Raw genomic sequence first — 26,117 nt, 5'->3', positions numbered from 1 at the left:
AAACAAACAAACAAACAAAACAAAACAAAACAAAAAAAAATAGTAGAAAAAAAAAATGATTTAAGTAAAAAGAATGATCAAAATACTAAAAAAAAAAATATCAAACAACAATAAAAAAATTAATGCATACTTGCCAATCAAATCAATCAAATCAAATCAAAATTTTACAATCAAATGTATAACAATGTATGTCAACAACAAACGAAACAAATCAAAACAAAACAAAAAACCCTCCAACTATCCACTCAATCACATACATTCGAATAACACTTTCACACAAATCACGTCAATGAACTTATAAATATTTTATTTTCTCTCTTCTTTCGGGTCGATATCTATATGCATCTCTTCTTCTCCACATCTCTCGGCACACTCCTCCGCTCGTCGAAAGCTGAAAAGCTACTGAATTCGATATGTCCCATCGTTCTATTGTTTACTTCCTTCACCCTCCCTTCCACCGATAAGTTCGCGGTAAAATATGTTCAACTCCCCAGACACTTCGCCTTTCTACCTTCTCTATTTTTCTCCCCCATATTTTGGTGAAAACATTTTTGGGGGAAAGGAAACAGCCAGGTGCCCTCAATATAGTGTTAATTATACCTCTCACTTTTTCCCTATGATAAAATATGTCCCTTTCCTGTCGCCTTGTTCGTTTCGCCGCCTCTCTCTTTTTCGCCGTCTCTCTCTTTTTCCCCTTCCTCTTATTTATTATTAACTTACTTTTTTCATTATTACTTATTTCTATACTTAAAATGTTTATGCTACATATGTTAAGCATAGATTTATTATATTTAATACCATATATTTCATGTACATGTATACAAATACTTCCAGATAATGCTGCTCTTCATCTTCATCAGCCTGGTCGTCTCGACAGCTCATAGTTTCGAGACAACTATTTGTGACTGCTCCAAACCGACAGGAATAGGCCTACTGACCTTTTCCGACGGCATTTGCGAGCCGGCCACAAAAATAGGAAAAACACGGGTGAACTACCAGGTCATGACTGACCGGAAAGCAGCCTACAATTTTCCTGGATTTATATGTTCACGTTGGCGAAATACTAAACACGTCACAAAAGATTTTTTCGGACAAACCATTGTTGTTCCGGAACGCATTGCATTGGACACTTCCCAGATTCAATGCGACATCATGAGACAATCTCTGCGATGCGGAGATGACCCAATGATCAAATCTGACAACAAATGGACTTACATCGAAGAGCCCGAAGCTGTTGGATATTGGCTCCGGACAGTGACAGTCGAAAAAGTGAATTGTCTGTTCGAAGAAATAAGTATCGCTCACGAAGACGAAAGCGATTTTATTATCACCCCACTTGGCAAAGCCAACATTACTCAACGATTTATTTCACACAACCATATGACCTTATTTTGGATTGACACGTACGCTAAACCAACAGATATTGTTTTACGTGAACTGGAGAAAGGTGTTGGAAGCTGGTATGAATCATCTACCAAGGACACCTGGATCCTTCAAGACAATGAAAACCAATTAGACTTTCATGTGCAACTGCTTCCCCGGTGTCAGAATGTGAAATGCGACAAGACAATTCCCACTTGGACGGTAGTAAGCAACGCTCATCTGTTTATTATTAAATCGTTGATTGGCCCAGCCCCAACCGCATCACCAAAGCCGACATATTATTCTTCAAAGAACTATTGGATAAACGCAGAACTCATGAACGACCATCAAAATTTTGCAATCCAATTCTTAACCGACTCAGCTGTTCGTCACGAAAACGAATTAATTCGTATCATCCAAAGTGTACAATGTGAGCAACGTCGCATAAAACATGCGCAAGCAGTATCAACAGCACAATATAATGGATGGTTGGCCGCATCACAACTCGGCCTACGTGAATGCATTAAATTAACGGCTGCCGGAAATACCGTCTCGGCTATTCAGTGCACACCCATTCCTGTCAACTTTACTACTGAAATCACTATTTGTGGCGCACAGCCTCGCTACAAAAATTTCACTGTCAGCCGGACCGGATGGGAACTGACAAATTTCACTCCCTGCTATTGGACTAGCGGGACCGTGAATTTTAATGATCGTCTCCACGCCTTCCGCAATAATACTTGGGAGCCGGTTGAGACTTCTCTCGTCGTTCCTCAACGTGATTTGGCAGACGCTTTTCGCTATACTGATGTTACTTTCTTCGAATATCATCAACGTTCAAATCCTGCGTATGCTGACTCACAGACCAGCCCAATGGATATCATAGCCGACCTGACGGCCTCAATTAACGAACATTCTGCAAAAGGATCTTCACAAGATACTACCATTGGTGCATCCAACATCATTGTTACGGCAATTGAAAAAACCAACACAGCTTTCGGAAATTTCCGTCTCTGCCTTCTTATCGTCGCTCTAATTTGTGCCATTATTTTCGGCGTGGCCATTTGCATCGCTACAAATTGTTGCGGAGCCTCGAGACTGCTGCAATATTTAAGTGAAAAATTTGACCACTTCAAAGGATCTTACTATTTGGATGATGATCAGAATCATTCCGAATACGATCCGTCTGCTGTTTAGATTCCGTGACGTAATCTCATAGGGCCGGGAGCGATGTAACAGAACGCTCGGTCGACTCCCGTTTTCTGTTACTTTCCCTTTCTACAAGACAATCTCTAACATCGACTACTAGATGTCGCTTCCGCTATACTTCATCTCATACCAGAGGAGGCTGCTACCATTTGAATCTGCCGCCAACTCGCCCCATCTTTGCCGCCAACTTGCCCCACCCCTTTCCCTTGTTACTTTCCCTTTCTACAAGACAATCTCTAACGTCGACTACTAGATGTCGCTTCCGCTATTCTCCATCTCATACCAGAGGAGGCTGCTACCATTTGAATCTGCCGCCAACTCGCCCCATCTCTGCCGCCAACTCGCCCCATCCCTTTCCCTTTTTACTATCCCCTTTCCCTTTTCGCTATATTAACTTTAGGCGTACTTTTATCTTTTATGACACTATATAAATATATTTTCCTTTTTCCTTCAACGCTTTTCAATAACAAACTCCCTTTTCGTCCGTCTCCGCTCTTGCCATGTCTTAGCGTGTCTGCTCACGTTTCCCTATACTATCCTCTCTAGGCCTAAACATGTCTGCTCCCTATACTTCCTCTCTAGGCCTATGCTAACCGTGCAGCCAGAATTAGTATAAAAACTGTATGTAAATGTTATTCTGGACTGCATTCTCCCACGGCATTCACACTACCATTGTGTTCCAGTCGCACTCTCCTTTTTGGTATTGTATTAGTTATATTTTCCCTTGTGCTCAGTGCCTGTTATTTAAGCTAAGTGCCATTTCCAACTGTACCTCGAAACTTGCCGTTTCTCGACAAGCCTAACCGCTCAGCCCGCTACCACATTTTCTCCATACAAGTAGTATTGTCTCACCTATTTATCGTCTCACTATTTAATATTATTAGTTCACCTTATTGTATGATCTGTCCGTTATCAATACATTGTTTAGCCTTAATTATTCCCGTTGGTCTTAGACACTTCACTTTGACATTGTGAGTAAAGTCGCCTCATAGTATTTAAGTTCTTCGTATTGGTGACACAATGATTCCGTTGTGTCGACCTTTACAAAATGATCTCCGTTTCAACCTTTTTGGCAATCCATTCAAAATTTTTCTTCTTAGCAGTTTCGTTAGATGTTGTGATTCACCTTTTTCTTTTCCTTCTACAATTTTTAATTTTTTTTTCTAAGTTTCCAAAACCCACCTGATAACATTTTTGACAAAAGAAAGCTTATCAGCTTTTGTTGATTTTGTTAAAATTTATGTGTTAAGATGTTTTTTTTTGTTAAATAACAATACAATTATTTATACTACATTACTAGCTAATTAGTCCGCTATTTTTTTTTGAAAATTTAATTTCGTTTTGAAAATGGCAACAACGTGTGTTTAAAAAGAAATTGTTAACAAACTTACCGCTAGGGTGAAAATGGTGCCAAAACGGGAGAGACGGGACAGTAAATTCTGCCATTTGCACCTTTCTTTCACAAGTTGCTGCCATTGCTGTGGACTATGCTGTGGATCGATTCGAGTGTCCATATTTTGATGTGCAACAGTTGCAGACTTGCAGTTTCCTATTCGGAAATATCGTTGCAATATGGTAAGCATCCCTTGTCTATAAAACGAAAAGGGCGAAAAGGGGGAGGAGTTTGTGTGTGTATCTGTTTGTTTTTTGCAAGTCCGGATGAGCGCATGCTGTGATTGGCTCACGGGCTACTACCTGCGAAAGGGTCGCCATCGCCCAGGGCTACGACTGACCTCGCTCGGCGACTTGACCAAAATCCTGCCTAAAAGCTCCAATAAAGGAGATGGCTCGCGGGCAAGGGATCCACGGGCAAGGGAAACGGCACGGGCAAGGGAATTTGCATAACGGGCTAATTTACACTAGGCCAACTAACAACCGGCCCTGGACGGGCATAAAGTTACTTGTCCCTAACTAATAAAAAGAAAAGGGCAAAAAGAGGGAGGAGCTTTGTTTGTGTATCTTTCTGGAAGTCCGGAAGTCTGGAAATCCGGATGAGCGCACGCTGTGATTGGTCGACCGTTTTCTACCTGCGAAAAGGGTAAAAAACACCCAAGGCTACGTCTGACCTCGCTCGACTCGACAAAAATCGACCAAAAAGGTCGACATCACCCTCCAATCGTACAGAAGGACTGAGGGTTGACGCACACACGCACCTAAACACCTCGAGCAATGTGGGAGAAGGGTGGGGTAGAATATTTCCATTGGCAATTTCAATGTCCTCTATTAAATTTCTTGGCGAGTGCTGGGTTTGAACCATGGCATCGAATACACGACAGGGATGAGTGCGCGGCAAACATTCCCTGATCGAGTACGCTAACCCCTACACTATGAACGGATATGAAATGGTGAGTTGGATTTTAAACCAACGATTGCTGTTGTTCCATTTTCATTTATTTTGATTTAAGATAGAAACGCAAGCTTATCAGCTCGCCGAATGGATAGTCGTAAGCCAGTTGAAAACTGTCTTAAATGACAAATTCGAAAAAACTTTTTTCGCGGAATTTTGACTTGTCTGAGTCATGGCTAAAAATCAATCGGTCAAAACAATATTTTATTCTTAAGTCGCAGTTATTTGTATTAACGAAAGTTGACGATTACATTGATAAAAAAATGCATGATTTATCATGCACTACGGTGCATCCGGGTACAGGCAATAAAACAAACATCCATCTTAAATGATTAAATGATCAGAAGTTGATGCGGGATACTGTCAAATGCAAGCCTAGAAAGGGTTGGAAATGAATCAAAAAGAAAAGGTGGAAAGGGAAAATTTGGAGGAATACCAAGTTCGAACATCCTCTCTTTAGCTGCGTCTAGGACAGGTTTTTGAAATTCGTTTACAGTTGCCTCAAGCCAGAATAAGTACTGATGCTCCTTTTCTTCTTCTTCCATTTCAATCTGCATTTCTTGTTCCTGATTCACAATTCGATGTCCACTTCGTTTTGCCAATCTTCGATGGTAGAAGAAATCCAATCCTCGTACATCATTTCATCCAGATCCATTGTTTGAAGCATTCGGTCTTAATTGCGGACGTTCAATTGACATCAAATAATGCTTTTAAAATCACCTCGTGCCCTTATATAACCTCGTATTCACACTTGCCTTTCGCAATTGCAATCCTGTGGGATTTTTAATTCACAGTTCAATGTCCTTGCAAGTTATTTACGTTTAGTTTGCTCAACTCATATTTTCCAATTTTTACACATAAAGTTCAATAATTTAATTTAGATATAACCATCTTTTAGTCAAATAACTGCAAAACTTAAATCTTCATCTTAAATCTTCATATGGTTGTTGCGTCATGGTTGCGTCATCACGGCGATGCTATGGACATCTGGTGGATGGTTGTTGCGTCATGGTTGCGTCATAGCGGCAATGCTATGGGCATCTGGTGGATGGTTATTTGCAAACCATTGATCTTGTGTAGCCTGACACAACATATTTAGCCGTCTTTCTTCCATCTTCCTAGCAAATAACCCATCGCCAGTCGATATTTTCAATGCTCTTTGATAGTCAAATGGCAAGACGGCCAAATCACTAATGTGTCGTTCCCTTGAAAGAGCGACGAAAGTCAGGCCGGCGGTTTCTTTGGGACCGATGTCTACAACAGTTTTGCCTAGAGTTTCTCCTTGAGATTTCCATACGGTCATCGCATAAGCAAGGCGAAGGGGAAACTGAATCCGGACGGCTCTCGTGTCATCAGACCGTATGGATATGGCCAGGATTGGTATACAGTTGTGAGTTGAAATGCCGTTATTCATGGTTGCAGAGAAGAATTGAGGACCGGTATAATCAGGCCATCTAACAACGATGAAATCAGGCAGATCAACATTGGGCTGTTTGGAATAGACGATATCAACCACGGTACCTCTGGCACCATTAGTGAGTCCCACAGCCGTGTTGATGTTGGATGTTAACGTTACTTGGGCTCCAATCGCAAGGTACAGTTCAACTTGAAGCCCTCGAAACTGATCAGATGGCTTTGACTTGCCACTTGAAGGCAGATTTACCGACCGTAGTAGGGTGATTGGCATTTGAAGTTGTGGTAGTTTGAAGTAATTTCTGCGATTTACAGCTTCGTTGGTGGCAAACAAGTAGGTCGCATCTTCAAAATCAGTGCCAAAGTTGGCAATGGCTTCCGGATTTCTTGCTTGAAGGAATTTCCACTGGTCTATGGAACAGTTTCCCTCTCTCAAAGAGTTAAGTGTGTCCAGGAATGTTTGCTGGTCAATGTCGCCATCTTCTACTAGTTGTCGTCGAACTTCTGTCAACTTGATGACGGATTGGAAAGCCAAGTAAGCGGCCCGACCCTCGTTGGCATACGGTGCTGTCGATTGGGAATAGAGGGAAGGAGCAGCCACAGGAGGAAGCTGAGCTGGATCTCCAACCAAAATAACAGTCATCCCACCACAAAAAAAGGTTGTTGCCTTTGGCTTCACGAAGACGAGCGTCAATTTTTCCAAGCATGGTCAAGCTCAACATTGAATATTCGTCAATTATGATAATTTTAACATGACGAAATTTCTCTTGAAGAGCTGCCAGTTTCGCTCCATTAAGAGGGCCGAACTTTGTGCCTTGGCCTTTTTCTACTGGAATTTGAAATATCTTATGCAAAGTTTCACCGCGGATGAGATGAGCAGCTTTAGCGGTGTAGGCCGAACGAACAATATGTTCTTTAGGGACAGCACTGGAAATTGCTGAAATAGTGAAGGTTTTGCCAGTACTAGCTGTGCCGTTGACGATCAATATAACAACTGTTTCCGAGATTGCAGAGCCTCAACAACCATGTCGAACCACATTCGTTGTGAACGATTCAGTTGACTGGGACTGACAAAGGGTAAATCTGTAGAATCAGTGCCGAGATCTCTTCCGTTGGTTAGATGATTAACCACCCAAGTGCTTCCACAGGCCAATTCATGTGGAATGTAATGAAGCTGAAGACTAGTCAGCCAAGGGAAAGAACGGTCAATCACAGGTAGATCAGAACGAACTTCTTGTTCGCCAGCAGGTCGCATACCGACCGCTTGCTGCCATTCAAGTTAATTAAAGTTGTCGTTTTCAATGTTGTCTTCTTCCTGGAGGTCATCAGCTGCCTGATCTAATCGACTTTGTAATTCTCCGTCTAAGTTGAAATATTGACGCAGTTCCACAGCTGCAGTCAATCGAAAGTCTTGCCATTGGCGTACGACAAGGTTGTCATCCAAAAGCATTGGAATAGATGATTCCGTCCATGGGAAAAACTTGATTAGCGAATATCGGCAGAACAGATGGTAGGTAGCTGACGTAGGAGAATTTCGATGCACCAAGAATGTCAAAACAATGGTCAAGTCCGGATTGGGGTTATTTCTAAGATTCCCTTTGACGACAGTGAAGTGACGACAAAACTCGATAAAATTGGGTTGATCAAGATTCCAATTGGGGTAGGTGTTTTGTTCAATGTAGACATGACGTTTGGCAAAATAGGTAAGCAGAGTTGGTCGAGTTTCCAACTCACCAGTCGTTGGATTTCTGTAGACTTCGTTAACAGTCAGGTCCAAAGAAACGTTGACGTAATTGAAGGATGATTCACAGTGGTGGCCGGAAAACAAAATGCGCGACGCTTCACCTTTCCCGATGTCACGATGGCCAATGGAACGAATTATTGAGGAGCTAAATGCGGAGCCAGCATTGTCGGTGACATCAGCCTTGTTGATAATCGTTTTTATCACTTGCTGTAAAGTGTTTCCAGATCGCTCTTGTTTGCTGGCATATTTGACCATGTAGTTCATTGCAGCGTGATGATCAAGAATGAGCTGAAGATCTACATTGGCACACCAATGTTCCAACATTGATCTGTTGTGGACATTCATGAACTTGTCGTTTCTTTTGAGAACAATTTTAGCACGAACAGAGTCTGTGTTTCCGATTTTTTCAAAAACTATTCTCGATTCACTAACTAGATCAAAAGGAAAGTGAAAACGACATTTGCCATCCTTCGATTTACAGTAACCGTCTGGTCGACAGACGTGACGTTGAACACAGTTTGCCAATCTTTCGTAGAAGTCGTCCACGGCTGCTCCATCGTTCAAAATTGACGAGACATTACTTGAACATGGATGGGGAACTGGTACTTCAGCATTGAACGGGTTGACTGGATCAGACCGAGTATTACAGGCACACAACAGAGTATCGGCATACTTTAGAACCTTGAGTTCTGCAAGAATGCCGGCTTCAACAAGATCTTGCTTTTCTAGGACGTCTTGTTCGCTAAGGTTTCCTGTGTACTGTGGATCAGCTAGTTTTTGCGCCATAAGTCGGCCAGCGTAGACTTTAATCATTAGGTCGGCAATCCACGGGTCGTTTTTGAGCTTTACAACACCGTGGGCATGAATGGCTGTTCTTGATTGCCACTCGAAACGATACCAAAACCATTCGAGATCCAAGACACCACCGAAAAAATGTTTCATGAAAAGACGTAATTTTTCGGAAAAGTACCAGTCTTCTAGATGTAAATTTGCATTTGTACTCTGGTAGCGAAGTTTTGGTTCAGCTGAACCGTTGGGCATAAGACGATGGAGGTCGTCCCAGTGATTGTCAGCAAAGCTAACAGTAAAAAAAGCCGTGCCAAGACCTTTCTGTTGCATTATAGCCTCTTATTCTCTCCGACGCTTGCTCCAGTAGGCGTCACTGCCAGTGACATTGGCTGTATAGGAGTACATTTTGCTGATAACCGAGTCAAGTTGACCGTTGGCAGCCATAGCCTTAAGTTCCTCCATAGACAATGCAGCTTCTTCGGGATTTTGTCTCAGAAAAACGGAACACTGCCCAAGGGCTCGATGGCGTCGTATGCGATCAACCGACCAAAAACAGAAGCGCTCATGTTCAGCAAACGGATAATACAAATACCCGTTTGGATGAGATTCGTCAGGTTCCTTTGTACAATCAATCTCGGCATATTTCATTAAGTGGTTAGAAGCAACGAGTTCGGATAGGTCTTGTCTGCGACCTTTCTTTGTTGGGTCAGCTTGCCCAAGAGGAAACAACTTGATGAAAGCCAGAGATGCAAGACCAGACATGACCTCAAATTCGTTGATAGGCTCAGTTGAAATTGTTGGCCAATTAATCGGATCGAGCGCATTTAATATTTCATTTTGTTGAGGAGGCCTGATGCTGTTAGAAATGACGAAAGCGACATCAGGAGGTTGTGGCTGATCAAGAATGTCTTCTGGTGGAACATCCCTTGTCATGGCTCCTTCGTCAGTGACATTCAATTCATCGTTGTCACTGTCCATCGTCGGGATATTTAACATAGGTCCATCTTCGGGCAACAAATCACAGTTGGTCTGGCAAAAAGTGATGCGATGTGAAGCAAAGCCTGGATGGTTCTGAATGAGAAATCGGCCAACTGCTTCAACACGTTTACGGCAAACTTTGAATTCGGCACAGGTGTTGTCCATACCTCTCCTTCTTATGACAAGGCACGGAAGTTGCTCTGCTGTGAGAGGACACACATGAGGTGACATCTGGTGGTTAAACTACAACTTTTTCGCTTTAGGTCAAAATAAATCACCACCAGATGTCCATAGCATCGTCGTCGATGACGCAATAATTAATGACCCAACCTTGACGCAAGAACCAGATTTGCATTTATGTTTTTGCAGTTATTTGACTAAAAGATGGTTATTTTTAAATTAAATTATTGAACTTTATGTTTTATATGAATTGAACAAACTAAACGTAAATAACTTGCAAGGATATTGAACTTTGACAGAAAAATCCCGTTTTAAGACCAAAAAGTCTGTGAAGGAAAGTGTGAATCGTGAATAAGTCCGACTTAACAATAGGCCCTGAATTTGTCATTTAAGACAGTTTTCAACTGGCTTACGACTATCCCTTCGCGGTGAGCTGATAAGCTTGCTTTTCTATCTTAAGATAGCCCTATCCTTTAACATAGGACAAAAGTTCTAGAAGGGGGGAATCCCCAAGGGATATGGGTTTAGGGAGTTGCCAAAGGCTCGATTAAGGGGAGGTCCTGTGTTAAGAGATAGCGCTTACTTTTCATTTTAAATAAATGATAACTAATTCACGCCGGTCTGGCGGACGCTGAAATTTTTTATGACGATAGACATTATTGATATCTATAAACCCTAAAAATTTCAAGTCTCTACACCCAACGATATTTTATCTAAATGCATTTAAAATTAAAAATTAAAAATTTGTATTAGGGTAATTTAATAAAACATAATTTGATTTTTGAATACATATTTGGAAAGCCTGAATTATTTCCGATTTTTCTATGTATTTTGTTTTTCGATGCCGTATGTAGAAACGGTCGAAAAACAAGCAAAACCGCTATTTACGCATGCAAATTAAATTCAAAACCGGAAATTTTGATTCCGATTTTACAGCTTCCTATTTGAATTAAAAATCTGAAATTTCACAAAGTGCATGATCGATGCATAAGGAACACACTGTAAAAAAATCATAAATTTCTATTTTTTTCCGCGACGAAAAAATTCGAGTTGGGATGGAATGACCCACTGGACTATGGTAATTTTTCACAGGGATCATTTTTTCGAGAGGTTTGTTACCTCGAAAAAATTTATTTCGCGAGATATTTAAGTTTAAAGTTGTATTAGACTCCTCCTTCCCAAATTTTGCTGTTCAGCCATCTTTGGTAGAAGGAGCCTAATTAGGGCCCCAAACAATGCAGAAGACACTGCTGTTGAGTCAGTTTTAGCTGTTCCTTTAATAATCGATCGAGATGTTGATCGATCTTATCAATCGATTAAAAATATCAATCGAAGGAAAGTATGGGTCCTACCTTTTTTTAAACTTTCCTTTTCTCCCTTTTCTTCCCTCGGGCCGATTCTCTGTGGATTCGGTCGCAAAAAAAATAAAAAAACAGGGGAAAACATTTTTTAAAAATACAAGGAATATGATCTGGAGACACAAATTGCTACACATACTAAACAAGATACGTAGCAATTAACTGACACACACAAAAAAATTACACACTGATTCTCAAAATTCACTTTGTATTGGGAAAAAACACTTTCAGCCAATACAGACAACCAAAATAACCAACAAACATGGCGGACATACAGCACCTACCTAAAGTTTGGAAACGCGCGCGCGAGAGAGAGAACCTTATGGCGTTTAGCTTTTTTTCTCGGCGATCCGAAAAATCCAATTTTCGTCGGATCGCGATGAAATTTTTTGGGGCCGTAGTCATTAGGAGTAGCAATAAGCTGAGTTTTTTCATATTTTTCCTACCAAGGGGAGGGTAGGTTTAAAATGGATCCCTAAGTTTGGAAACACGCTATAGTACTCCATACAAATTAGGGTACTTTGAAGGGGAATAACTAATGGACGGGTAGAGCTAGGAAGACGAGGAAAACTCTGAAATGAAGAGCTTCGCAAGCTGAACAACATTCTTCATTTTCAGATTTTTCGCGTAATATTTGATCTTCTTAATTGGAAACGGATTTTATTTTATTGCCCGTTCTAGTCCCTTTCTTCTCCACCCATTCCACCCACGCCGGGTTGTCGCCCCCTCATAAGCGCGCGATTTCTCTGTTTAACAGAGAAAAAGGCGCGCGGGGTGGAAATGGGGAGGAAAAAAGGGACAAACAGGGGCAAACAAATAAATCATGTTTTCAATTCAGAATTGACTAGATTAAATATTACGCAAAAAATCTGAAAATGAAGACTTCTGTTGAACTTGCAAAGCTCTTCATTTCAGAGTTTTCTTCGTCTTCCTAGCTCTACCCGTCCATTAGTTATTCCCCTTCAAAGTACCCTAATTTGTATGGAGCACTATAGCGTGTTTCCAAACTTAGGGATCCATTTTAAACCTACCCTCCCCTTAGTAGGAAAAATCTGAAAAAAATTCAGCTTATTGCTACTCTTAATGGCTACGGCCAAAAAAAAATTCATTGCGATCCGACGAAAATTGGATTTTTCGGATCGCCGAGAAAAAAAGCTAAACGCCATATGGTTCTCTCGCGCGCGCGCGCGTTTCCAAACTTTAGTTAGGTACTGTAGAAACAATTGACTCGCGAAACCGCGAGGTGAATAGCCTCTATATGCTATTAATATGTGGTATGCCATAGTGTTTAATAGAGACTGGGACCTAAATTCTTCTATTTGTTTTTATCTTGATTTACTTCATATTTCCCAATAAGGAAAACTATTAAAAATTGCCGAAGGAAACTGCTTCTTGCTTTCCCGCTAGATGGTATTGTAAGGGAGGGAATTCCCCTTTTTCTTAGCTCCCCTTGAACAGTTGAACCCAGCCACCCCACCCCCACCCCCCAAAAAAGACTGGTGAATTCATTCCTCTTTTTCTTAGCTCCCATTGTCCCCCCTCAAAAAAAGCAGGGAAGGGAATTCCCCTTTTCGTACACTGCGCTTAAGCGTTGTGTCAGAGTTTTTCAGTTGGAGGGCGTTAATGCAATATAGAACCTGAAGGATAGGAATTCTTCAGGGATAAAAATATTGTGAAAGATACTGTACAACTAGATCTTAGCATTGAGTTGAATTAACGTAATCTTTTAAACTTCGATATCCTTCCCTGATCCTTCCATAGCCTTTATGATCCGCTTTATGTTAATGGGTAGGACATATTCATTGCAGAGTTGCAATGACTCACTGAAATGGGGGGATTTCACGATTTCTTGAGCAAAAATTTATTATGTAAACAAATTAATCTCATTTAACAGAAAAAGAAAATGTAATTTTTTTTATTATTCATATTTGGTAATAAAACTAATTTTTACAAATACATGTCCAGGATTTTGCCTATAGTCGTGTCTTCCCAGCGCTACAAATGATTACTTCCGAGTTTTGATGCCACGGCCAACCATTGCTATTTCAGCGACTAATTGTCTGCTGGCAGCGTAACCGTACGGATGCAGCAGGTCCGTGATGGTAACCAGATACTATAGACGCAAGGCAGATCTGACAGTCCTGTGATGCACACTGTACCAAAATAAGTATTTTTTTAATTATCTACGCCAAGAACCTTTCATGGATTCGTCTGAGGCGGTCCGAGGATTCGAGGATAGTCGTGGTTATACTAACACAAATAGTTTTAAAAATACCGCTGTGCGCTGTACTGTTTGGTAGTGCTTACCTATCGAATTAAATCCCTAGAACCCATCACACCGCAGTCTCCTCTCTAAAATAAATTCAAATTGAGTCGTCGATGGTTATATATCTATAGATCTACTGTATAGATATCTACTATCATCTATAGATTGTACAAATCTCAATCCCTAAAAACTGACAAAAAATAAGTCACAGGTTTATCGTACCGGTAGTATTTTTCCGTTTTCCTTTTTTTCAGGATTCATTATTGCATGTTATTATTAATCTTTTTTTTTGGGGGGGGGGGTTTCCATTTGTTGCGTTATTCATTTCATTTTTTTAAAAGATTTACATTATTTTTCTTTTCATTGCGACCTTTATCGTTTTTGTTGCTAAAAATCTTTTTTACAACCTTTAGCTTTTCAAAATTTGCGTTTCAAGCAGACGCTTTACCAGTATTTTAAAGAACAAAATAACGAACACCACTGATTTTTTTTTAAATACATGATAAAATTAAGAAATGTGTTCATTCTTTATCGTGTTAAATGAAAAAATAGTTTTTTTTCTTCAAAAATTCGACAATGAGTCTCGTTAATGCGTACAAATTTTCAGCGTTTTTTTGTTATTCAGTTATTTAGTATGTTGTTAGAAATGCTCAATCTCCGCCGCAGATAAGGTGTTGTTTTGGGTGTCACCGAAGCGGTGGCCGACAGTCGGCCTGGTTCCTCTCTCCGGAGCGGTTGCAAGGGCATGGATCATCGATTAGCTCTGTTCCACTTAGTGCTCCTTTTCTTAGTCACTTGTCAGGTGTCACCATCCCCAAAAAATCAACAACTCGGTAACTATTAATAAAATTAAAAAGGCGAAACAATGTATTTTTTAAATTCGATATTTTAAAATTGTAGAAGATTATCGTAATTCAGCTGACAAATGGTTATCAAAAGTTAACCAAAAGCTCGAGAAAGCGGCAAATAGGCATGCGACTTTATCGTGGCAAATTCACACCAACAGAACGACATTAGCCGTTAAAGAATTGAGTAGAGAAGAGCGATCCCGATCGAAATTCAATGCCAAATTATGTGAGGAACGGAAGAGATGGGCTGTAGGACTATTAAGTCGAAGACAACAGAGAATGATGGCTCGATTATGCCATGGAACACGATTAAATGAAGAACAAACTAAGTCAGTAAACTTTTCTATTGATAATAATTCTTAGGCCTAATACGAGTAATTTTAAAACGATAATTTGAAAAGAATGTTGGTAGAAACTTCGTCACGATTGCAAGCAATCTATTCCGAAGCAGTCGTCAACGTGGCCGGTTACAATTACACTGGCGAAAGTGAGATTAAAGACGTCATGGCCAAAACCCGAGATTATTCCACTTTACTTGAAGCTTGGTCCGGTTGGCGAAATGCTGTTGGGCCGCCATCTAAGCAATTATTTAGTCGCATGATTGAAATCAACAACTTGGGGGTCCAATCAGCAGGTACAGTTGTTGGTGTAAACGCGACTATTATTTGATTTCTCCAATAACTATTGAGGAAATTTTAGGTTTTCACGATACAAGTGAAATATGGAAGAATGAACTGGGAATCAGTAACTTGGAAAAAATTGTGGATGATCTATATGCAACAATTCAACCTTTATACGTTCAGCTGCATGCATTTGTTAGAGGTCGCTTGGCTGCCATCGACAAAACAGGAGTGGTTCATTCAGATCGTCCTTTGCCCGCTCATGTTTTAGGTATGTTTTTTTATTTATTTACTAGAAATTCACTGTAAAAATAGAAAATTCTGAATTTTTTCTGAATTTTTATCATATTGACTGAAGGAAATATGTGGGCGCAAAACTGGGAACCGATTTTACCACAGTTGCTACCAACCGCAGCGCTTTCGGGAGGGGAAGATGCCACACAAGTTTTGCGCAGGCGCTATTCATCATTCAACCAACTGGTGGAAGTGGCGCAAGATTTTTTCCTATCGTTAGGCTTTCAACCACTTCCGCCCACTTTTTGGACTCGCTCGCAGTTTGTTCGACCTAATGATGGTCGGAAACCAGTTTGTCACGGTTCCGCCACGGATTTCTACTCTCAGGAAGACGTTAGGTGCTAATACGTTTAAAACAACGAATTTTTAAAACATGAAAATCATAATTATTTTATTCCTTTTTTGAAAGACTTTTGATGTGCGGGAAAATTAACGAAGATGATTTCTACACCCTTCATCATGAAATGGGCCATTTATATTACTTTTTAACTTATAGCCATCAGCCATTTCTCTTTCGTGTGAGTTAATTTATTAGGCCCATGGCGTAAAGCATAAGCAGCATATTCTGCAACAAGAATGATATTAACTTCTTTACGTTTAGTCTGGGGCTAGCTCTGCTTTCCACGAAGCAATTGGGGACACTATTATTTACGCAGCAATGGCGACAAAGCATCGTCATAGGCTTGGATTTGTGAGTACAGGCAACAAAACTAACCCCAAAGGTATTTAATTATGTTTGAAAATGTTTTGATATTTTTGTTTACAATGTTGAACGTTAAATTTCTTTTCTAGATCTAGATATTATCAATCTTCTGCGGCAAGCTTTAGTGAAAATACCAATATTACCATTTAGTTTAGCCTTGGAAAAATGGCGTTGGGGTGTCATGGCAGGTCAAATAAAACCAAATCAATATAATCAAGCTTGGTGGAATCTTAAACTTAAATATCAAGGTAGACGCGTTCAAAATATCTCATCTATAACACGCATGTTAAATTCTGTTAAATATATTTATGTTTCTGCAAATAATAGGAATAGTTCCTCCGATCGAGCGCTCCGAAAAAGATTTTGATCCCGCAAGCAAATTTCACATAATTAGTAACACCCCTTACATAAGGTAGGCTCACACATCTAGGCACATAAAGTATTTAGCAATGCGTTAAAATACTATTTACATGTTCCACTTCTTCACGTGGGAAAAATAACACTCGATGGACCAGGTATTTTCTGAGTAGCGTCCTTCAAGTGCAAATTTTCCAAGCTCTGTGTGAAGCCAGTGGTCAAGGACCTCGTTTTGGAAAGCCACTCAACCAATGCGACATTTATGGATCGATCGAAGCCGGCAACCGCCTCAGGTATTAATTATAACAATTACAACTTGCAATCACTAAAAAGTGGCGGTGTTCTGTTGTGTCGATCACGTACAGAGAGATGATGTCGTTGGGTAGTAGTCATCCCTGGAATGTGGCACTCAAAGTCCTTACCCTCGAAGAAAATCCAAAAATTGATGCGCAACCGTTGATGGACTACTACCAACCACTGCACGAGTGGTTGGTGATTGAAAATCGTAGATTAAATTACACAATCGGATTTGATTAAGCATTTTCATTTCCAAATAATGATCTAAATATTTGTGTTTTGATGTCAAAATCACTTCGATTAGTCCGTATAGGTTGCAACAATGAATGCGTTACACATTACCGGTGATCGTCTTCTAAAATACACACAAGTTCATCAATGTCACAATGTCAGTAATTTTCAATTTTAATTATCCTTTTCTTTTTGTGAATAGGATTGCTTCAATTATTTGTACGCTGATGATAGCATAATGTTAACAATATATTTCAACATATTCGAAAAAAAATTGTATATTTATGTCAATCATGTTCCGATTCACAATGCGTATAATTTAAGCTACCAATAAATACGAATTATAGTATTCGTCACGAGCACGGGGTAACGGGCGACGCCGACGCTGTGGTTGAACGCAGCCTTAAGGAGCTGGCACTGCAATGTTCAACGAGCTCAGACTCCCAATAACTTTCACTGCCGACCACACCCAAGACCACGCCCTTCACGAGTTCGACAGTGCCATCACCATGAAGAGAAAATACACAGAGAGAACAGTTTCTTAGATCCAAGAGAGCACCTTTACATTTAGACTAGTTAGCCTCTCTCTACAACTAAACCAGGGTTCATCAGTTTGGTAAATGGGGAAAATTTGAAGGTGTCGTTACATCGTAACAAAGACGGCACAAATGCTAACTATTTATGTACTGTACATACACGACGCATGCTGTTTAACTTAATATAACATATCTGCATTCATTATGAGTGAGAAGTGGTGTGCCTACTGGAATTATAGATTCATCATCCATCTTTAATTTTATTGTATTTATCAGGGAACGGCGCGAACGCAGTCCCCCACTACCAAAAATTGTACTCCCGAGTTAATCACATTTGGATTAATCGCAAGGGTCAGCCCATCCGTAGTGCAATGGAAAGGCCTCGCCCTGGAGGAACCACCTTAGTGATCATGGTTGCCTCTGAGCCAGGTAAGTATGCTTATGGCTGGTTTCGAAGCTCTTCTTGTATCTTTACTTTCTCCAAACTAAGGTGGTGAAACGCACCTTACTATTTCCTACTTCGTTTGTGTTTGTGCCATGAAATTTCGTTGCAGTTTTCTCATTCATTACAAAACAATGTAATAAATACAACTCAGAAATTCAAATGTTAATTTCAAACACCCACTTTGAAATTTCGAAGAAAATCGATGAAAAATTGTCCGTTACATACTATGTGTATGAAGGATATGCGAGTTTTGCCCTAAGGCATAAGAACAGCTGCTTACTCCTGCTTGTGCGTGGAGTCAAAGTTTTTTCACAGCGTTGCATTTCACAGTTTGGTGGGAAGTTTGGATTTGACGATTTGTTCTACGCGCTCTATGTTTTTAGAAAGAAAACGTCCATCTTGTTAAATTATTGTATTTTTAAAAGAAGTAAGCCAATAGATGAAGGAAAACCAAGAAAATGTAAATCAGTGACAACAATTTCAAGGATTGTTTTTGGCTTCAATACTGAAATACTTAAGTTATGTGTAATTCTTTTTTCTCGGTATCTTATTGGTTAACTTGAATAAATATTCGTAAAATGAAAAAGAATGGGAGTGATAAGATAACGAGTAAGAGCTTTTATCGATTTGGCATTGCAAACTGATTAGGTTAAGTAATGTAACGGACTAATGGTCCTTCTTTATTACTGGAATTGGAATAACGAGCTTTTGTCAATTTTTGTCATGGTATCGTTGTGTGTTATGGTTCTTAACCAATAGATGGCAAAAATTATGTAACAATTTTTTTTTAAATACCCAGCTACAATTTGATATGTACGGAACGGATGTAGAATCCTGATACAGTCCTTTATAAGTTAAAACTAAACTAAAACTAATGAAAATGTAAACGTATTATTCTTCTAGGTTATAGGCAAAATGCGGCCCGTATGGGATAGTGCTGAAAATAAAACTGGCTCCATCAGTGCGTTGTTTTGTTTATTTTCATTTTTTTTTTCAAACAAACAAATTCAAAGATTTTGAGTAGAACACCCATGGGTTTCCGCTAGAATTGTTTTTCCTTTATGGCCTTTAAATTCCTTCGAAATTAAAATTAAAATGAAACCCTCCATTGAATCAAGATGTTTTCTGCAAATAGTACATGAGGCTTAAACTAGTGTTACGAACTGTTATATGTATTATTCCCTTCAAAATATGTCATAATTTATTCCAACAACTCGAGTATGAAGACATCTTCGTCCAACGCCCATTGTAAAGTTTTTTTTTTTTTTCTTAGCTTGGAGAAAGAACGTGATTGGAAATTTCAAGCAGCGGTCAGTCTACCTAAAATGCATTGAACGGCTGGTGTCTTTTGTTTAGTGAAGGAGAACAAAGGCCCAAAGGGTCTTGAAACAAATTTGACCTGGGGGAAAGATACCTGGTTGGGGGAAGATCAGGACTAGCTACAATTTATTTCTATTTTTAAAAATAAAGCCGGATCCTCTGAAGTCTAAGCTCTAAGGTTTGCCGTTCGCCTGTAGTCTATGAATTCCGGCAAACTTGACGATTGTATTCTAATATCTATATTAGACGGTTCCGCTCGTGAGAATCGCAAGGTAATAAGGTATTGCACCATGAGTATAATAACCAGCGTTATTGCTGTGTCTACATGCTATTTGCTTAGCTTACGAAATAAAATGATGACACAGGTCGTGTTTCAAAATGTATTTCTTCATTGGGTAATCTTCGCTTTCTTTTTACTCGTAGTTCTGAATAGCAATGGTATAAAAGACAATATTTACGTTGGTTATGTAACCAAATCTGTAAATGAATACAAACGAAAATTACGAAAATGCTGCTTATTTAAAATTGCCAGCAAAATGTGCGTGGACTATCTGTTAATTAAATAAATTAGGGAGCAGATTGATTTCAATTACATTTGTAGAATATGATTACTGTTCCTAGCTGCAATTTTATCTGCACATTTCTAATTCGATGATATTCCGTTTTAAAAAAAAATTCACGATTAGCAAATGTAATTTCGAGTTTTCGACATCGAAAACACTCCATCTAGGTACATGTGATTTTTGACGCGGAGAAAATCAAATTTAAGCTTCTTCTGGTTATACTTTTTACTTAACAATATAATTCGAACACATATTTCATTGAAAACTTGTAATTAAAAAGAAATCGCAGATTTCAACGAATGACAATTTTGTTTAATAAAGAATGTTCAGAAATGGCGGGAAAGTGAAGCCTAGCTAGAAGGCATGTATGTATCAACGTTTCATTTGGCGCATCCCGGTAAGAAGAGGGTTCTGAAGTCCAGGCATACGCTGTGATACGCTGCTTGCTTGCTTGGCTTTTTCTTGTTCGACCTCGCCTCGTGTTGCCTTTCGTGGTCGGAATTTTTACCCTCCGAATTTAGACAATTTATCTGAAATCTCGGCCTTTTTCTGATCTACATGCATTACTCTTCGAGGTAACAGGTTTTATACGTTATATTAAGTCTTAAATATCTTGGTTTGGAGGTGCAACTGACCAGTAAATAGGACCACCAACAACATCGGTTTAATGGCGTTCAAAAGTGACGCATATCGATTAGGTTGAATTTATTAAGTCTTTTACCTCCCCCTGATAGCTTGCTAATTTGCGTTTTGTCTTGTTGTATATTTAAGTTTCAAAATTTAATGGTCTAAACTTATGATTTGTAAACATTTCCAGGTATAAGTAATGGAAGGTCATCACCAGCAGTCTAATGCAACCAATATGCACCAGCAGCACACAAATCCAGAACCAACCACTAAAAATCGTAGTGCAGGAGGAGGAGGTGCAGGCAAAACAAGTAAAAAGAGGAAAAGGAATCAAGATCTTGGTCCAGGAGCCCCTCGTCAACCTGTTAATGGTATAGATATTCTTGTCCTTGTTCACTCTAAATTTAACTATTAGACATATTTGCTTCTGAGCATCTTTGATTTTACTTCAACTTTATTCAGTTACTTATAGGGCATTCCATTGATTTTAAACATTTTTAATTTTGCAGGTTATGTACGGTTCCTAAACGAAAGAAGAGAACAAGTACGAGCTGCCAATCCAAGTGCAGGTTTTGCTGATATTATGAAAATAATGGCCCAAGAATGGACTCAACTACCTGCTGAGGAAAAGCAAAAATATATGCAAGCTGCTGAACAGGACCGTCAACGCTATCAAAAAGAATTGCAAGAATATCAACAGACAGAAGCTTACAAAAGCTATGTTCAACAGCAACAACAGCAACATGTTCAACAACAATTACATTTGCAACAACAACAAAGACAAGCTATGCAAGCTACTCATCAATCTCAGTCACAGGTAACATTGGTTTTTCCTTCTATCTGTGTACATTAATTTTTATCAAAAACACACGTCATGTACAGCAACAACCGGCGGCACATTCATCTCACAGCCAAGTCCAGGCTCAGCCATACATTCAACAAATCCAGAGTTACAACCCCCAGTTGCATATTGTCCAACATATGCAGCCAGGGCAACATCAACAGCATGGCGATAGAAGTAACAATGCCGCTGGTCACCGTCCTGATGGGTCAGGAAATCAAGTCGGTGTGTTCGACATTCCCATCTTCACGGAAGAATTTCTCGATCACAACAAAGGTACGATTATTTTAATAAAATTTCTATGTGTAGTTTGAAATGGAAATGCATTATTTTTATGTTGTTCATTTAGTTAGAATTTGATTTGTTAAGGACCTTTTGTTTCAAAAACAAATAGATTAAAAAAAACTGGTTTTCTTAAAAAACAAAAGAAGGATCTCAATTAAGATGTATTGTGTAGGACAAGTTTTTGGCTCTTATAGTTAAGAAGACTCCACCACACTGCCTTCTAGCCGTACACTACGCTCAAGGCGTGTAAAAAAGAAAAGTTACAGTTGTAGGCAGTGTGATGGATCTTGGCCTATTTTTAATCTAGTGAGCATTGCACCAATGCATGGGTCTGGCTATTCCTTCTTACCCATCACCTTGAAACCGTTTCCTTCTAACCCTGTTATGTTTGATGTGGCTTTTCAAAATGATTCAATAGTAGATGCTAAACGAGCTAAGCTGCCGATGTGTCATTTTCTCGTGTAGCGACTGGGGTGCAGGCCTTCTTCAATGCAAGAAATTTAATTGTTTTGTGAAAAGGATTTGATCCATAACTTTTTAACCACCAATGTATACTTTGAAGGATTTGAGTATATCTCATGGGGAAATGTTTTAAGATTGCGTGTATTCAGTGATAAAAATAAGTGTGGGATTTTATGCTTATTCCAAAGTTTTTACGGAATGAATAAAAGAAATTGCTGGGTTTACAATGCCATTGTGATGGTAGTGATTTCTTAGGGTAATGAAAAAGTACAAAATTGCATGCTCAAGTAAGATTTTTAGCTGTTTAAGTTGCCGAAGATTATGACACATTGGTTATTTTAAAACTATTGAGCCAAAGCCAAGTAGAATCGGAATTTTTTCCGTTGACACCAAAAATTTGTCTGGACTACCATTCCATTCAAATCATAAAGAAATTCCTTTGAACCCTTGACAACCCTGTAATGGTCCTGCCCCGTCTTAGTCCGAGAAACAGAGCTGCGGCAGCTGCGGAAAGCTTCAGCCGAGTACGAGGAGCAGAATAGCGCCCTGCGGAAGCACGTCGAGACTCTTCAAGCGGCCGTCAGTCGACTGGAAGCGGAAACAGAGCAGCAGCGACGACACAGCGCCGCGCTACAGCATCACCTCGACAGCCTGCGCGATGTGCTGGCCAACAGTTTTGCCCATTTGCCCCTTCCAGGTGAACCAACTTTCAGAATCTATTCAGATTTAAGAATGGACCAAATCTGGAAATACTAGCCTGTTTCTATATCTGATTCCAATCGAGTAGCCGCTAAGGTACGAATTTCGACAACTTTCGCTGAACTTTTTTTATCTGTCCTTTTCTTGGCACACCATTCTTGCTTTTCTTGAGAAAAAAAAGGGGGTTTGCAGTAGCCTTCGTTCATTCAATCAAGATTCAGAGTTGGTTTTGACAATTTGGTTTCCTTAAAAGTAAATCCGATCGAAATATGTAACTAAACGCTTCACGATTCCTGATGAAGGCCAGCGCTTTAACCAACGGCAATAATTTTTTGTTTCTTTTCATTTTTTCAAGGTTATAATGAGACTCCGACGTCACAAACGGTGGATAACTACATGGCCCATTTGCGCTCCATAATCCAGGAAGGATCGCCTGAAAATGCTGGATTGATTGCCGCCGCTCGCGATATCATATCGCGTCTGAATTATTCCGCCTAATATCTTCTGATTTGACTACGACCCGCCACACTGACAGTTTTCTCTTCCTCTTCCGCAAGAAAAAGTATTACTACTTCAACCAACAATATCGTCGCTCCGCTTAGTCTCTACCAGCTGTGTTTTTCTTTCAAGTCTATCACACGCGGTTGGACTCGACGTTTGGGATTCTTCTGGATCCTAGCTAGCTTTCACGAATTCTCTGCGGAAACTTTGTTTTCTTTTTAAATTTTGATTTCCCGCATAGATCAACGTTTTGTTGTGAGAGTACAAATAGTAGCGCGACTGGTACCCCCTTGTCCCATTCTTCTTTCTCTTATACAACGTAGATCGATTCCAAACTCTTAAAAAAAAACTTACAATGAGACTTCTTCTTTGCCTGCGTGCTTACAGTGAACATCCTGCTCGTTCACCCTTACCTTCGTATCACGAGTATTCTACCTGGTTGTATGATTTGTGTGCTTGTTTCCCCTACTACTCCCCCATTACTACGAAATTCAGACTGAACAAAATCGGACATATTTCTCTCCCTCGAATCTTCCTTTTTTTTTCCTGTAAAGCCTCATTTGTAATCCTTTCCGCAGTTTTTTTTATGTTGAGCGATTTTTAAATTTTTTCTTTCTTTTTCGTCTGTAGAAAAATGATACTGAAAATCGGTAGGAAGGAAAAGTTCCGAGTGCTTCGGAACCAGTCTGTCTAAAAAGAAGAAAACAAAAACACTATATACCTAGCAATACGACATTCATGAAAACGCGACTAGATATACAAAATTAAAAACAAAACGAAATTTAGCTGACTGGTTTCGAGTGAATTTAGAGCTGTCACTATGAAAAAGAGGAAAGTTTGATTGAAAATTGTGTGCCATGGGTCATCCTAAAAAGATCACGCTAGCTCTTTGAAAGGCTCTTGTTTTTTTGCTCGTTTCGTTCCCCCTCCCTACCCCCTCCTTTTAATTAAATGCATATTGCCGTTATGTTGAAGTGCTGATCCCAAGTGATGAAATTCTTGCGACCTGTCCGCTCGTCCGATTTTGTCTTTTGGTTTGCTTCCATCTCGCCCTGATATTATTAGATGATGAATTTGGTTGAGTTTGGTCGAATTCTCCTTTTATTTCTAATTGCTGCTGACATCTCACTGGGGACAGACGTATTTTTCCATTCGTATCGAGCAGTGCACTACCCCCCATCCCTCAACCATCTTCAGTTGGTTCTCCCATCCCCTATCTGCTCTTATTTCTCATTACATGTGTGCGACGTTTTATAATACCACTTTCCTGATAACTTTTTTTTTTTCTGATTTGTTGTTGGAGAAATCCTCAATTTTTCACTCTGTTCATTTTTATTTGCTGCTTCTCGGTCTCTATATCCTCCTCAGTTTGGTGTGTCGTCGTTGCGTTATAAACCGTCAGATATACCTTGATCCGTACGAAAATACAACGTGGCACTTTTTTTCTAAAAAAGAAAAAAAATTTAATTTCACAATCTCTTTAGGAAGAAATTCCCTCGCAACAGGAGAACAGTACAACGAGAACCAGTTAGTTGACTGTAAATCTTGGGCAACTAGGACATTGGTATTTTCACGGTGGATGCCGTTTGAAACTGTGATACTGAGAAAAGCCCCATCAACGCTCGAATTTTTATTGATACTTTACATCACGAAAATTTCTCGTCGTCGCCGGGTTCTTATTTGTGTTTTATATCTATTTTTCTGGATGGGGAAAAAATAAGGTTCCGGTAATGAAAATGTGTTTGTTTAGAAAAAAAGAGCTAGGTCATCGCGACCACCAAGGCAGCGATGAAGCGAACAGTATTAGCCGCTGCTTGATAATTATTGAACGACGGCCTTAGCTTTTTTTTATTTTTAAGTAGGTTCAATAAAAACGCGCTCTACTCTCTACCTTTTCTTGATTCATACTGGAGTGCAGACAGCTGTTTTCTGAGAAATAGCCTAATCGCAATTTCCGCTCCGACAGAGCCTCTAAACAAAGCGGCTTTTTCACAAGGGCCGCTTTGTTTTTTCTTCTATTAGTTAAATTACTTTTCTTATACCACCCCCCCTCCTCTTTATTCTCCAATGTAATCATAGTTAGAAGAAGCCTGATTGTCGTCTTGTTTATGACATCAAAGGGCATCCAGTTTTGACTAGATGAAACTTTCACTAGTTTATGATCTCTTATTTTCTTCTATTACATATGACCATAGTTTGTTGAGGGAAGTATAAAGAGACAATAAAACACCCGGCTGTTGATCGTCAATCTAGCAGCAACAGCGTTACCGTTTCACTGCCGTTTTTCAAGAAATGATCACTGGAGTTACCGAACGATTCCCGTCTGAAGCGGAAATGCGTTGGTCGTAAACCTTTTCCTCAAAAAGAAAAACCGCCGACTTGTGAATGCGCTGACAAGATTCATCTCTCTGGCCAACATTTGACTTGAATAGGACCGAAAAAAAAGACTCACTTCTTGACTTTTCAAAAGAAGACGATGTGCAGTCTTTAATCTAGCGTGAATGTCGAGTCAAATTTATTTCCCAGCGAGCTATACCCGAATTTCTTGCCGAGGAAACATTGAACCCTTTGTTCAACCTTCGCGGAATTCATTTCCATGCTGACTGAACAAAACCAACCATTGAAAATAGATGCCGGATCAGATCAGATTATTTTTACATATAAAGCATCATACACGTGTAACCTTTCGAGAATCATTAAACTAAACTGTCGTTAACAACTGAAAAAGTGGAAATTTTTTCAAAACGAAAAGAAGTTCAAATGCGCACGCCGCTCTAGAAGAGGCTTGTGAGCGTCCGATCCCGTAGTAGCTGGGAAAAGGGGGAATGGGAAGGAAATTTTC

The 26,117-nt window shown here is 39.6% G+C and overlaps 3 protein-coding genes and 1 non-coding gene across 7 annotated transcripts; 2 read left to right on the top strand and 2 right to left on the bottom strand.

Moving 5' to 3' along the window:
* Positions 1-5,924: 5,924 nt before the first annotated feature.
* LOC124200605 (ATP-dependent DNA helicase PIF1-like) lies at positions 5,925-7,151 on the bottom strand. Its single transcript, XM_046596876.1, has one exon. It carries the CDS (start codon positions 6,972-6,974, stop codon positions 5,925-5,927), a length of 1,050 nt encoding a protein of 349 aa, XP_046452832.1. The 5' UTR covers positions 6,975-7,151.
* Positions 7,152-14,326: 7,175 nt separating this feature from the next.
* Positions 14,327-17,149, top strand: LOC124199699 (angiotensin-converting enzyme-like). Its single transcript, XM_046595615.1, has 11 exons — positions 14,327-14,479; positions 14,547-14,823; positions 14,896-15,128; positions 15,194-15,385; positions 15,473-15,746; positions 15,818-15,926; positions 16,010-16,130; positions 16,201-16,359; positions 16,439-16,523; positions 16,627-16,761; positions 16,834-17,149. The coding sequence occupies exons 1-11, from the start codon at positions 14,392-14,394 to the stop codon at positions 17,003-17,005; spliced, it is 1,845 nt and encodes a 614-aa protein (XP_046451571.1). The 5' UTR covers positions 14,327-14,391; the 3' UTR covers positions 17,006-17,149.
* Positions 17,150-17,805: 656 nt separating this feature from the next.
* Positions 17,806-17,969, bottom strand: LOC124201245. The gene has a single exon (XR_006877568.1). It is a non-coding gene; the product is annotated as a U1 spliceosomal RNA (small nuclear RNA).
* A 2,273-nt stretch (positions 17,970-20,242) lies between these two features.
* Positions 20,243-24,357, top strand: LOC124199616 (high mobility group protein 20A-like). Of its 4 annotated transcripts, XR_006876898.1 has the most exons (7): positions 20,269-20,435; positions 20,678-20,858; positions 20,997-21,304; positions 21,370-21,604; positions 22,557-22,772; positions 23,130-23,336; positions 23,405-24,357. XR_006876898.1 is itself a non-coding variant. In XM_046595520.1 (6 exons), exons 2-6 carry the CDS (start codon positions 20,687-20,689, stop codon positions 23,270-23,272), a joined length of 1,074 nt encoding a protein of 357 aa, XP_046451476.1. In that variant the 5' UTR covers positions 20,243-20,435; positions 20,678-20,686; the 3' UTR covers positions 23,273-24,357. The 4 variants fall into 4 exon arrangements, 3 of the variants coding, with proteins under 3 accessions (XP_046451476.1, XP_046451478.1, XP_046451477.1); XM_046595520.1 differs by having other exon boundaries at positions 20,243-20,435; positions 23,130-24,357; XM_046595521.1 differs by lacking the exon at positions 23,405-24,357 and having other exon boundaries at positions 20,268-20,435; positions 22,557-22,870.
* The last annotated feature ends 1,760 nt before the right edge of the window (positions 24,358-26,117 follow it).

Source organism: Daphnia pulex, chromosome 8 (genome assembly GCF_021134715.1).
Source record: "Daphnia pulex isolate KAP4 chromosome 8, ASM2113471v1".
Lineage (NCBI taxonomy): Eukaryota > Metazoa > Arthropoda > Branchiopoda > Diplostraca > Daphniidae > Daphnia > Daphnia pulex.
Note: the sequence above shows the minus strand (reverse complement) of the source record. Positions and strands in the feature narration are given on the sequence as shown.